The sequence below is a fragment of the Sinocyclocheilus rhinocerous genome, unplaced genomic scaffold, assembly GCF_001515625.1.
Source record: "Sinocyclocheilus rhinocerous isolate Xijiao unplaced genomic scaffold, SAMN03320098_v1.1 scaffold411, whole genome shotgun sequence".
Taxonomy (NCBI): domain Eukaryota; kingdom Metazoa; phylum Chordata; class Actinopteri; order Cypriniformes; family Cyprinidae; genus Sinocyclocheilus; species Sinocyclocheilus rhinocerous.
Window position 1 is genome coordinate 2,530,559 of NW_015640493.1, and position 14,198 is coordinate 2,544,756.

Genomic DNA, 14,198 nt, shown 5'->3' on the forward strand with positions numbered 1-14,198 from the left:
AATATATAAACGTAATATCTTGGTTTAAGTATATTTAGACATTTTTACTGGAAAACTAGGAAAAAATATACATTAAGAAAATGATTTTTGTTTTGCAGCGCACACAGATTCAAGGGCACATGTACCACAGAAGGTGCACTGTTCACTGTTAATTAACTCATCTCCAGATATCCATTGTGGGGTTTTATTTCCGTATTTTAGATTTGGTAAACATGTTTATTTCGATTGTATCTAAATAAACAAAACATTCACACTGGGATTAGCACATAGTGTTTCCATAGGGATATAAACTCAGTGCAACCGGTTTCATAATCATTCCATTTGGAAATGTAAGACTAACCAGATAACCCAGAGTTGGTCTGGGAGCACAGCATCACCTCAGCTGGCAGTCTGAGTTGGAGGAACACATGCTCAGTCGATTAGTATTGATGGGATACATGGAGGAGAAATGCTGTGGTAACAAGGATCGACAGAAGAAGAGGGAAATGAATAATTAGTCTTATTTCCTCTTATTCTGGGGTTGAGCGTTTGGAGGCGTTTATCTGTAAGCATCTGTGAGCAGACTGAGTCTGTCTGGACGCACACACTTATGCCCCCATGCATCTCTAGTCCACCTCTGTCAATATTCCCTGTGTGTTTGAGTGCTCTGGATTTAATTGTGTGTTGATGATTAGTCTCTGCCAGTCTGAATTGATTGACTGAATACGAGCCAGACCTTTAGCTCTGAGAGACAGATATCAAGAGCTGTGAAAGAACAACTACTGCATACAACCTTCCATATCTATCTATCTGTCTATCTGTCTATCTGTCTGTCTGTCTGTCTATCTATTTATCTATTGTTCCATCCATCCATCCATCCATCCAGTATTTATATAATCAAAACTTTTTTTTTTATTATTCCTTATCCTTTAATTAATTAATGTATTTATTTATGTTACTTATTTTATTTATTTTTATTGCTTTTGGTGTGTAGGCAGATTTTAAAGGTTTAAAAAAGATCCAGGTTAAATATCTAAAAATATCTTGAAACTGCATGAGATGTTAAGACAAGTGTTAAGTTTTCAGAAATTCTATATTGAATATCAGTGTATTTTTTATTATTATTTTTAACTTTTAAATGTCAACTAGTGAATAAATTCACTAATGCAGTAAGGCAAAATACACTTTAACTGGAAAACAAGTTAAGTAGAAACAAAACTAGTAGAAAAATGTACACCAAAGCCAGCATAAGCCATCCTGGAAATGCGTGCTGGTGTAAGCTGGTCTTTTTCAGCAGGGTTTCCTAATAAAGTGGCTGCTGAGTGTTTACAGCCATGTTAAACAGCAGAAGATCAGTATTGACTCCTAAATATTACCCAGCTTACCACTTAGCCGCTGCTTGCGTAGCAATTTTACTGTAATTTTTTTTTTTATTATGGGTAAGATTTTGATTAGGAGTTTGTAAAACTCAGTATCTTTATTAGTTGTGCAGAAACATTACTCCCTCCACACACACACACGGTTCATCTGCTGGTCCTGGGAGACACTCTTGTCAGAAAATTCTAGACAAGCTGTTTCAGCAACTTTCCAGCTGCTGCTAGAGTCTGATAGAAATGTTTTCACTAATGCTGAGAGCTGGATAGAGTACAGAGAGGGATAAGATAACTCATTTTAACCCACTGAAGCTTCAGGATTATAACCAAAATTACGCTTATCTGAAGCTGCAACAGTAATTGCGGCTATCAGGTCTTTATGCTGTTGAACTATGCAGAAAGCAGTGAACGTTGTCTCTCCCATGTGCATTACGCTGAGTGATGACAGTAATTGAAAAGCTTTTGAAAGTCTTTGTGGGAGAACACGGCTTTTCGACTTTACTCTGGCTGGGTCTCACCACAAGAGAAACACTGCAGAAAATGTTATTTATACGTTTTTTTGTTTTTGTTTTTTCATCAATGGGGTAAGAAAAATGAACAATGCATTAACTATATTATTAGTTAATAACATATAATGCATTAACATTTTATTTTATTTTTATTTTATTTTATTTTTTATTATTTTCAATTTGCCCTGTTTGGCAGTTTCAGTAAGATACATAAACACAGAACAGAAAACTAAAGACAAAAATAATGATTTTCATTCTCTCTTCTTCAGTAGAGAGAGACAATTTACCACAGCAAGGGAGACTGAGAAAGATAAAGAAGGAAATTCAAGATTTTGCCTCCATAATCCTATTTTACGCCTCAGCCCTCAAAACTGCATTAAATGTTTTGTGGTGTTTGCAGTTAGTCAGCATCAGACAATGCAGATGGATGGACTGAACCCGGTGAGCCGTGATGAAAGTGAGCAAGAACAAGTGCAGATGAGAAATGCGACCCGAGCCAGCGTGAGGAATGAGAGATCTACTGTCAGCTGGAAAAAAAAAATTAATGCAAGAAAGACAGACTGTAAGTGGATGGCTGAAATGAACAAAGACAGAGCAGGGAATGAGAGGGCTTAAAGGACACAGAGAGAGATTACAAAGCACACAACTGCATTTCCAGCCTGTCTTTAATCTTTGTTGATTTAGTATGGGCAGAAACAGTAGAGAAACTCTCCTGGTTTGTTGAGGGACTTGTTTTAGGTCTCCATGAAGATGATGTGATGGTGTTTGAGGAATCGTTCTGTACAGTCCACTTGTGTTGTATTTAATTTATTTTTTTTCCTCCACAGACACAAACACATTAAAGGAATAATTCACAAATTTACCTCACACTCAGGCCATCCATGATGTAGATTAATTTGTTTATTAATGGGAACAGATTTGGAGAAATGTAGCATTACATCACTTTCTCACCAATGGATCCTCTGCAGTGAATGGGTGCCGTCAGAATGAGAGTCCAAACAGCTGATAAAAACATCACAATAATCCACAAGTAATCCACACCACTCCAGTTCATCAATTAAGGTCTTGTGTTTGTAATAAGAAAATCCATCAAGATGTTTTTTAACTTCAAACCATTGCTTCTGGCTAAAATATGAGTGTTCTATCCATATTTCTTTCTCCAGTGAAAAGGTCTTTTCATCTGAATCAGGAGAGAAATATGCACTGATCAAGCTGTTTACAAGCTAAAAAGGTACAAAACAGTTCTAAACAATGTTCTAAACAGTTCTATGTCTGACTAATATGTTGGCCAAAACTGATGGCTGAAAGTTAAAATGCTGCATTCATGTATTTGTTTCTTATAAACATGCAGCTTTTTGCTTATCAAGCTGTAAATTTATGAACTGGAGTTGTGTGGATTATTGTGGTGTTTTTATCAGCTATTTGGACTCTCATTCTGACGGCACCCATTCACTGCAGAGGATCCATTGATGATCAAGTGATGTAATGCTACATTTCTCCAAATCTGATGAAGAAACAAACTCATCTACATCTTGGATGGCTTCAGGATGAGTAAATTTGACAGAAAATGTTTATTTTTCGGGTGAATTCTTCCTTTGGGTGCATACATACCGCCCTACAAACAACAGCACCAATAGTTTATTCTTTCTCTTTCTGCAGGTACATCAGTTTTTCAAGTCACAGCGACAGATGCAGATGACCCTACATATGGAAACAGTGCACGGGTGGTGTACAGCATTCTGCATGGACAACCGTACTTCTCCGTCGACCCCAAATCCGGTAAATTCATGACATCTTTTCATTGTGTGTCTGTGAAAGTGAATCAATAGTGATTTTATTGCTTGCAGGTTTAAAACTGCTGCCACATTTAGTCAAGTAGGTGTACAATTAAAAACTATTCTCAGGAAATTTGCCCTAGCTTGTCATATGAGTTGTTCATATTAGAATGTGAAGTTTGTTTCTCAGAAAACAGCTGTGGGCAATACAATACACCACTGGCACCCTTCACTGTTCAGAAATAGAGCTTGACATGCGTGCTGTATTGTTTGGATCTCAGCTCTATAATGGAGAGCATCCCTGGAGAATGAGGTGGAGAGAACATTGTGTAAAGGCTTTCAGGGATAAAGACAGACAGAAGGAGAGAGAACGATATTCGGAGTGCTTTGAGATGGATTTGGTGTTCATTAGAGGTGGACATTGTTTGAGGGTTTTTACAAGGAACCATTAAATGTTAATGGAGACACAGTTTGTTTTGTGTCAAGAAGCGAAAGTTAAGATAGCGAGGAGGACAAAGGAAAGACAGAAAGGGGAAGGAAAGAAGGATGAAAAGAATCATATAGGAAGGACAGATAAATAAGGACAGAAAGAAGAAAGGGAGAAAGGAAGAGAAAAAAAAGGAAAGAAAAAATAAGGAATGAAATATAAAAGAAAATAGGAATGAAGAAAACATAAGCAAAGAAAGGACGGAAAGATAAAGGAACAAAGAAAGGAATGAAAAAGGACAGAAGATATAAAGAAGGAAGAAAAACACAAAGGAAATATGGAAGGAGGAAAAGAAAGAAAGAATCAAGGAGAAATATAGGAAGGAAGGACTGAAAGAGGTGAGGGAGAAAAGAAGGATGGAAAGAAAGAAATATATTAAGGAATGAATAAGAAAGACAGAAAATAAGGAATAAAAAGACAAAAGAAGGGGAAATAGAAAGGCATAAAAAGCAAAGGAAAAGAAAAAAGAAGCAAGGGAGTAATGGAAAAGAAAAGGGAAATTGACTTTAAATTTGACTTTAAAGCAAAAAACATTTCCACACAACCTCTGACATTATGCATGTCAAATCTTCAAGTAGTTGCAGCTGACATGCTGTTGATTTTCCTCCATTTGTCATAGAGGGAATGTGCTGACACTGTCCATGGTGCTGAAATGCTCCTTTGTCCATATCAGGTGCTGTCCATGGTGCTGAAACATCACACTTCACTACTTTACCTCTCTCTCACATACACAAGCACCTACAATGCATCCCGACATAGTCATGACCACAACATAATGTTTATTTTGGGAAATATAGCTAGAAAATCATAAAATAAGTTGTTCATGATAATCGCTAGATACCTCACAGCCTTAACACAGGCTCTCACAAATCTCGTCCATCAGCACTGACAGACTAGTGCTTTGATAATGCAGTCCATCCAGGTTTGTAAATGTTTGGCCTTTAGTAAAGACTAATGCAGCATTTTGTGGAGAAACTGTGAAGAATTTTGTTTTGCACAGTTGTCAAGAGCATGCAGGCATATCAATGACTTTGGTGAGAGTCTTTAGAGATAAAAAGCTTAATGGAATTGTGGCGAGAGACAGTATCAGTTTTGCCAGACTGATATATTTTAGATGTTGTACAAGGACTTAATGCATTCAGACAGGAGACATGAGAGCCAGTTGAGGGGATTGTGTGAGGAAGAGAAAAAGACCAGAAATATTAGCCTTGCTTTACTACGTTTTTACGTCTTTTAGTGATTACTTCACTTTCAATCTCTCACAAACTACCTTTTGGAACATTTTAGACACAACTATCCCATTTGGACATGTGTAGAATTAACATATTGAGTTGTTTTATATATATATATATATATATATATATGTGTGTATGTATGTATGTATACCAGTTGCTTGTCACATTCAAATTGGTTGTCATAGTAACGACACTAATTTGTGGAGATTCAGTGCATTGAGTTCCACAAATCTGAATGCATTATTTGTAAATTGACTGTTAAGATAAACATTTTGCACAATTTAGTATCTGTAATATCATTGTGTTGCCACTAGATGCCTGTATAGCCCTATGTAACAATCCCTAGTGGCTAAGACATTGCACATAATTTACACATAAATTAATTTTATTACATTTTGATTTGGATACTATATACTATATTACTACATATTGTTTAGATATTATCAATGGCTACTTTTTTGTCTATATTTTTTGTTGTTGTTTCTTGAAACATTGATTTAAAGTGTCAGTTATTGCATTATTATTTCAGTCAAACCTATAAAACCCCTTTGTTACCCCAAACTACATATAAAAGCTTTATCAGTGGCATAAAAGTAACCAATGCAGCTACTTAATCATTTGCTACTCGTTAACGCGTTAATGTCCCCTTTAAATAACGTGACGCTCTGTCCTCTATGACGCTGCTCCCATTAAGCGCTGTTGGAAGTGAATGAATTGATTCAGCATTTCGACACCTCCGTAAGGATGCATTTAACTCGACAAAGCGGTCTAATAAAGGATGTATTGATCTCGTGAATTAGCTAATTTTACTATACAAATATTTTTTAATTGGATGTTAAAGTTTATATGGGAATATTACATGACACGCTGATCCTTTAACAATGCATTGGCGCAAAAAACGCACACCTTTTGGACAAATCTGCCACAAATATTTGGACAAGTGTGCCACAAAAGTGCCACAAATACTGCCTAATCAAAATACTGATTTTGTGCACTTTATTTACTGTACCAATATTTTAAATTGGCCTTTGAATTTAGCTTTATTGCATGGCAAAAAAAAAGTGTTACCTTGCTAAAGCACTGACAGAGCCCACTGATCTGATGGCGTTGTTGAGCGCTCCAAATGCAAACTTTGCATGCAACAATCAGGCAGCAATTGACAGCACTCTGATCTAGTGGCATACAGGCATCGTCAGATTGACAGTACTCTAGCCCAATAATGTTGGGGGATCCAGTGGGGGCGGCAGTCATATTTCAGGGTGACCGTGCCACTCTTTATCACAACCCTGCTAAAAGTGTCAGTACGTGCGTTCATTGGCGTATATATATATATAATTCTTAAAAAGTATATATACATCAGTACTTGTGTTGTTATATATGTTATTTAGATTTTTTTTACAGTGTATCAAAGCATTATCATTTAGATTTTTTTTTTTTTTGAAAGTCAAGGAACTTGATCCTTCTGGCACTTTGCTCTCAGTGCAGGCGGAATCTGAGTAAACTTCTTAAAGTATTTCAAACCAGAAAAGCATTTGCTAATGACTACTCTAATAGTTCTCAACGTCACACATTTGATCAAATGGAAGAGTTATTGTTCAATTGTCACTGCAGGAAATTATGCCTGTCACTGATGTCTGATTTACTCTCTGACAGCTGTGAAAATTCAAAGTATGTGAGGCACAAAGATGAGAGAGTAGATGTATTAGATTGAGAAAGCATTTTGCTTCTGGCGTGTACAGTATATGAAGAGTTTGTTCCAGCGCTGCTCGCTGAAACCATGACCCAGTGATGTGGGTGTATATGCAGATTCTAACATGTATTTAAAGAAGGTAATGTCAATTGTATGCATGATGCCCAAGGTCATGTTAGCAAGACTTTTTAGAGATTTTTCTTTCGTTTATCACTCCCTAATCTGCATTCTGTTAATATTTTCTGACATACAGTGGAAGAAGGCTGCTTTTAATATAGATTTGTCCTTGATGTTTTCTGTTGTCAACCGCTGTACCAGATTTGTTTGTGTGACAGTGCTTTTTATTTTCACGTCTTTGTTTAAATCACAGGCATGGTGTTGAAAAGCTTTTATGCTATGAAACCAAACATTAATGTTAGATTTTTTAAATATGATTAACCAACATTGACCGCTGTTTAGCTGTGCCATCTCTGTGAATACTGTCTTTTCACACAGAACCTCAAAAGGCATATTAATTAATTACAGCGGTCATTTCTACAGAATCTGACATGATTTTGACTGGTGACATTATGAATCTATAAGGTTTCTAATATGACCCCGCAAACTGTTTTCAAATATGGGTCAATTCTGATGCAGTACACTTTGAAACCTATAACTTAAATATAATGGAAAAATAATATATATATATATATATATATATATATACAATTTATTTTAGCTCACATTACAGCTTACATGAGGGTGTCAGGTAGAAGTTCGTTTTGATACCTTTCCTATAATAATAATAATAATAATATTATCAAACTGTATTTTCAGTTTTTTTTAATTAACAAGATTGAATCTTTTAGAATGACACAAACTTACTAATCATCAAATCACATTAATGTCTGTGCTTTCGTTTACCTCCAAATCAAAGTAATTCTTAGAAGATCATGTCACAAGTAACTGTTTTTGGTTATTGTAACTGTTATTAACAAAAAAATGATACAGAGTTGGGTCCTTTATATTAAGTGGCCTTAATTACTATGTACTTACATTTAAATTAATCATTTGGTACAATGCAATTATTGTGTACATACATGTTTTACATTGTACTTATATTTAAAAAAATACCTGCATGTAATTACATCTGTAATTAATTTCTGTAATTACATTTATAATTACACCCACCAGCCATCCCTTACACCTTAACCCACCCTTAAACCTACCCATACTACCAAACCTGTCCCTAACCTTACCCATATCCCACCTCAATAGCAGCAAACGTGTTTTGCAATACAGTATGAACACAATAAGTACATTGTACTTATTTTTTGATGTAAGTACATAGTAGGTTAAGGCCACTTAATATAAAGTGGGACCCAGAGTTGTATAGAGGAGACATATGAATTGATTACACTTTAAAACAGTATTTTAGTTTTAATTTAGTTAAAAAGAAGAATCTGTAACATTTATAATACATTATTTTTAAAATACATTGTTAATAAATTGTCAGTTTCGCATTTTAGAAATGGGGACATTGCAAGAAATGACAACAATTACTGAACATTTTATACTTACACAATACAAAAGTTTGGGGTCGGGAAGTTTTTTAAGGATGTTTTTTTGTGCTCACCAAGGTTGCATTTTTTTGATCAAAAATACAGAAAACCTGTAATATTGTGAAATATGATTACAATTGAAAATAACTGTTTTCTATATGAATATATTTTAAAAATGTAAATTTTTTTCCTGTGATTAAGATGAATTTTCAGCACCGTTACTCCAGTCTTTAGTGTCACGTGATCCTTCAGAAATCATTCTAATATACTGATTCACTGTTCAAGAAATTATTATGCATTATTATCAATGTTGAAAACCGTTGTACTGCTTTATATTTAAATGGAAACTGTGATTAATTATTTTCAGGATTCTTTGATAAATAGGAAGTTCAAAATAAAGCAGTTATTTAAAATATAAATCTTTTGTAACAAATTTATTTACTGTCACTTTTGATCAATTTAATTATTGCTGAATAAAAGCATTAATTGTTAAAAATATAGGTTATATCAAATATTTAATATTTTATGTATTTTTATAAATATATTTTTTTCAATAAATATACAATTTATATTTTTATTTTATATTTTTATATTTTCACTTCTGTCTGTTTGATCGAAAATATGAATGTACAGTTATAGTTGCAAGAAAGTTTTCGCAAAATTCTAACTGTGGAATGAATCGCAGGTTAAGAGTTTCTGATTATTGGTTAATGTGTACAGTTTACAAGATTTTTGACGTCCAATCAGAAAACTCACAATTAGGAAGTCAAACACTGCTCATTTCCAACACACCTAATGTTGAACTCCGAGCTGCAGGCTAGGGCTGGACAATAATTCAATATCAATATGTATCGCGATATAATTTTTTTCAATAACGGTGATATGATTTTTAAACACATTTCCGATATTTCGATATACATTACCAGAGTTTTCCATACATTGATTTATTTGTGCCGTTTGACTTCGTTGAATAAACATGAGCACTGCACGTTTCAAAATCAAAAAATGTCGCGGGTGTTTTATATAAATGTATCTGTGAAGGGAACCGACTGTCTTCAGAAAAGTTTCAATGACATTTTCATTTTATCTGATAAAGTAGCATTCATGAGCAGAGCTGCTTTGATTACAGCCATTACTGGAGAAACCGCTAGTTCTATCACTCTAAAAGCGCCTCCTGCTAGCAGAGCATGAGTTTTCATTTTAAATAAGCCCGTCTCCAGCAACATTTCCAGTTTTTGTTGTTCAATTTTTTTGTTTTCTGCATAACATAAAAATGAGCTGAAGTAACACTTTTAAACTTTCTGGGGAGAAAAAAAAATCCTGAAAAAAAAGTACCACAGTTTCCACAAAAAATATCAATAAAACTGTAGCAGCAAAACTGTTTTCAATTTTGATAATAATAAATGGTGTTCCAACTCCAGCAGTGGTGGTTTTCTAGATATTTTCTCCTTCAGTACAAGTCAGTGTGATTTATTTTTCAATCATTTTAATTATCTGTTTAATCATCTGTCCACTTATTTGTCCAAATATGTTTTTTAATAATTTATTCAGCTTGAATGCATTCAAGTGAGCAGAAGTAACACTTTCAAACTTTCTTAAAAAAAAATAAAAAATACTGAAAAAATGCATCATAGTTTCCATACAAATATTAAGCAGCAAAACTGTTTTCAACATGACAATAGTAATAAATGTTTCTTGAACAGCATATTAGAGTGATTTCTGAAGGATCATGTGACACTGAAGGCTGGAGTAATGATGCTGAAAATTCAGCTTTGCATCACAGAAATAAATCACAAATTAAAATATATTCAAATAGTAAACAGTTATTTTTAATGATAATAACTTTTCACAATATTGCTGTTTTTACCGTATTTTATGCAGCCTCGGTGAACATAATAGACTCCTTTCAAAAACATACAAAATAAATAAACCTTTGAACAGTGCAGTGTACCTTTCCTAACAAGCTGTGCAGTTTGAGGTATCATTAATGTCTGTAGCACAAACAGAGTTTGTTCAAATCAATATCCTTAACTATGAGCAACAGTAATACTGATGTTTTTCCTAGCAAACAATGCTAATAATTGTCACAAACTTTGCAAGTTTGCCTTCTCCTGTTGATTTATGAAATGAAACATATTCTTTAGAAATAAAGCAAGCATTGTTCTGTGAAGACAGCTCATTATCAGCTAGTGGCAATGCAGAGGCTAAACACATCCCGCTCGCTGGCACACATAAAGCCAGACGTTAAGCTTGTTAATAAGTGAGGTCGGATCTTCGTCTTCCCCCTTTTCTTGTAAGAGGTTCCAGGGAGTAATCAGGATTCCCGATTTCAGAGTCCTCGATGATGGGTAAAGCGTAGCAATCTCTTTTCCTCATACGCACACACACACACATACTCTCAGTTAAGTAGGCTAATTTCTCTGCTGATCAGGGAGTCTGGAGGGTTTCAGCATGTGCGTTTCGAGCTTCGCTGACACCGATCAGGGAGTCTCTAAAAGAAAGGATTAGTGCAACTTCCTGTTCTGATCAAATTAGAAAAGCACACCAGTTTGTCAAGGCCTTCCCCAGCCGCTAATGCTTTCCAACATATTACCAACCCCTCCTGCGCTATTTTTACCTCCAGAGAATAAAAGAGAGAGCACATATTTATCACAGACAGACGGTATGTTCTATGCAGTAAGTTTTTGTTCAAACTCTTTGAATTGGGTGCAGTTGTTCTTTTTGAATCTACATTTTCATCTAGAATCTAGAAATGCATCAGTCTGCGACTCTGCGTTCACGCAAGTGTTTGTGAAGTCAGCTTGAAATCAAAATTGGTCTTGTGCACATTCATTGATGCATGTTATTCAAAGTACGGTCCCACTTTATATTGAGTGGCCTTAACTACTATGCACTTACATCAAAAAATAAGTACAATGTACTTATTGTGTACATACTGTATTGCAAAACACGTTTGCTGCTATTGAGGTGGGATATGGGTACGGTTAGGGACAGGTTTGGTGGTTTGGGTAGGTTTAAGGGTGGGTTAAGGTGTAAGGGATGGGTCAACAGTGTAATTATAAATGTAATTACAGAAATTAATTACAGATGTACAGATGTTTTCTCTGTGTGTGTGTGTGTGTGTATGTGTGTAGGTTCCAGGGAGTAATCAGGATTCCCGATTTCAGAGTCCTCGATGATGGGTAAAGCGTAGCAATCTCTCTTCCTCATACGCACACACACACACATACTCTCAGTTAAGTAGGCTAATTTCTCTGCTGATCAGGGAGTCTGGAGGGTTTCAGCATGTGCGTTTCGAGCTTCGCTGACACCGATCAGGGAGTCTCTAAAAGAAAGGATTAGTGCAACTTCCTGTTCTGATCAAATTAGAAAAGCACACCAGTTTGTCAAGGCCTTCCCCAGCCGCTAATGCTTTCCAACATATTACCAACCCCTCCTGCGCTATTTTTACCTCCAGAGAATAAAAGAGAGAGCACATATTTATCACAGACAGACGGTATGTTCTATGCAGTAAGTTTTTGTTCAAACTCTTTGAATTGGGTGCAGTTGTTCTTTTTGAATCTACATTTTCATCTAGAATCTAGAAATGCATCAGTCTGCGACTCTGCGTTCACGCAAGTGTTTGTGAAGTCAGCTTGAAATCAAAATTGGTCTTGTGCACATTCATTGATGCATGTTATTCAAAGTACGGTCCCACTTTATATTGAGTGGCCTTAACTACTATGCACTTACATGATGGGAGATTCATTTTGGAAAGTTTACAAACCTCTTTTTGTACCAATGTGCTGGGCTTTTGTTCGCTGAGAAGCATTCTGGGAAATCTTCCAAAGCTTGCTTGCATATTAGAAGACGATTTGGATGTGTTTATGACATTGTTTATTTTATGCCTCTTCTCATCTGTAAATTATCAGCTCCCAGAACAAGGGCTGGTGACAGATCCAACAGGTTTGATGGGTGGGATGGGGACGGACCGCTTGTGTTGGGAGGCTGGGATTCGCAGAAGATGAAGCATAAATGAAAGAGTGCATTTGACAACTGCAATGCAGCTAAGCTAGATTTCTCAAACTTTAATCTATGACATTTTCTGCAAGTGCCAAATATCACAGGTTTTCTCGGTTGTGGTGGCTGCAATCCAGGGTTATCATTGTTACCTACAACTAATGGCATTTTGTTTATTACTTGAAATAAAAATAAAATATTTATTAAAATATATTTCAAATTTTTGTTTAGTTTAAGTTGAAGTACTACAATAACTGCAACTTAATAAAACTGTATACATATATTTAAAAAAATTAAAAAGGCAGAAACAAACAAAATTTATAAAAATTTTACTGAAATTAACTGACATTAAATGAAAACAGAACATATCAAATCTGATTCAAATTATTAACAAATGGTTTTATATTTGTTTGTTTGTATGTTTGTTTGTTTGTTTGTTTGTTTGTTTGTTTGTTTGTTTGTTTTGAAAAGTTAAATTGTCAAATGGTTTTATATTTATTCATATTTGTATTTCATTAATTAATTCATTCATGTTTGTACTTTTGTTATTTTGATTTTAAAAGTTCAGACAGGTTTGTTATTTCATTTAAAAACCAATAATAGTATATAAATTATTCTAGACACTCTCAGAAATATATATTTCTAATTTTTGTTTAGTTTAAGTTGAAGTACTACAATAACTGCAACTTAATAAAACTGTATACATATATTTTTTTTTTTAAAAGGCAGAAACAAACAAAATTTCTAAAAATGTAACTGAAATTAAATTAAATTACATTAAATGAAAACAGAAAATATAAAATCTGATTCAAAATATTAACAAATAGTTTTTATATTTATTTGTTTGTTTGTTTGTTTTGCTTTGAGAAGTTCAATTGTCAAATGGTTTTATATTTATTCATATTTGTATTTCATTCATTCATTCATTCATTCATGTTTGTACTTTTGTTATTTTGATTTTAAAAGTTCAGACAGGTTTGTTATTTCATTTAAAAACCAATAATAGTATATCAGTTATTCTAAACACTCTCAGAAAAAAAAATGTGGAACCTTTCAGAAGGTACTAATATGTACACTTTAAAGGGTTAGTTCACCCAAAAATGAAGATTTGCCACTGTGCATCTTTTCTTTCCTTTTGATAATTTTTGCACAAAAAAGCTAAATTAAAAGTTTATTTAAAACACTACCCCAAGTAGTACAAGTCTCTACTTCTAGTGCTTACTGTACATAATATTCACTAAGCTTAAAGGGTTAGTTCACCCAAAAATGAAAATTATGTCATTAACCCTTTAGGCGCCAGGTTTTTTTTTTTTAAATGCTGGATTTTGACATCAAGATTTCAAAAGCTTGTGGCTTGAAAGGGCTAGTTCATCAGTAATATTCAGGAAATAATAGATATTGCCCTGCCACCCCCATCCCCGTTGGGCAAAGGGTCGAAATAATCACTTGTTTGTGCTTCGTGAAGACTCTCGTCTTGCACGGCGGCACCATTGCGCTGCAAAGATGTACCTGGAGAAGCGCGATTATTAGACGACCAATCGTCATTTCCAAAAGGCAAATAATCCCCTTCAGAGTCAGAATCGGCGAATAACATTTGCAACACATCCTCA

The 14,198-nt window shown here is 34.6% G+C and overlaps 1 protein-coding gene across 6 annotated transcripts in view; it reads left to right on the forward strand.

Moving 5' to 3' along the window:
* LOC107753260 (cadherin-18) overlaps positions 1-14,198 on the forward strand; it is a 136,097-nt gene that overhangs the window by 72,378 nt on the left and 49,521 nt on the right. For all 6 annotated transcript variants that reach the window (XM_016569384.1, XM_016569387.1, XM_016569385.1 and 3 more), the window contains exon 4: positions 3,521-3,640. In XM_016569384.1, coding sequence (XP_016424870.1) covers positions 3,521-3,640 — 120 coding nt within the window. The remainder of the gene's footprint in view (positions 1-3,520; positions 3,641-14,198) is intronic.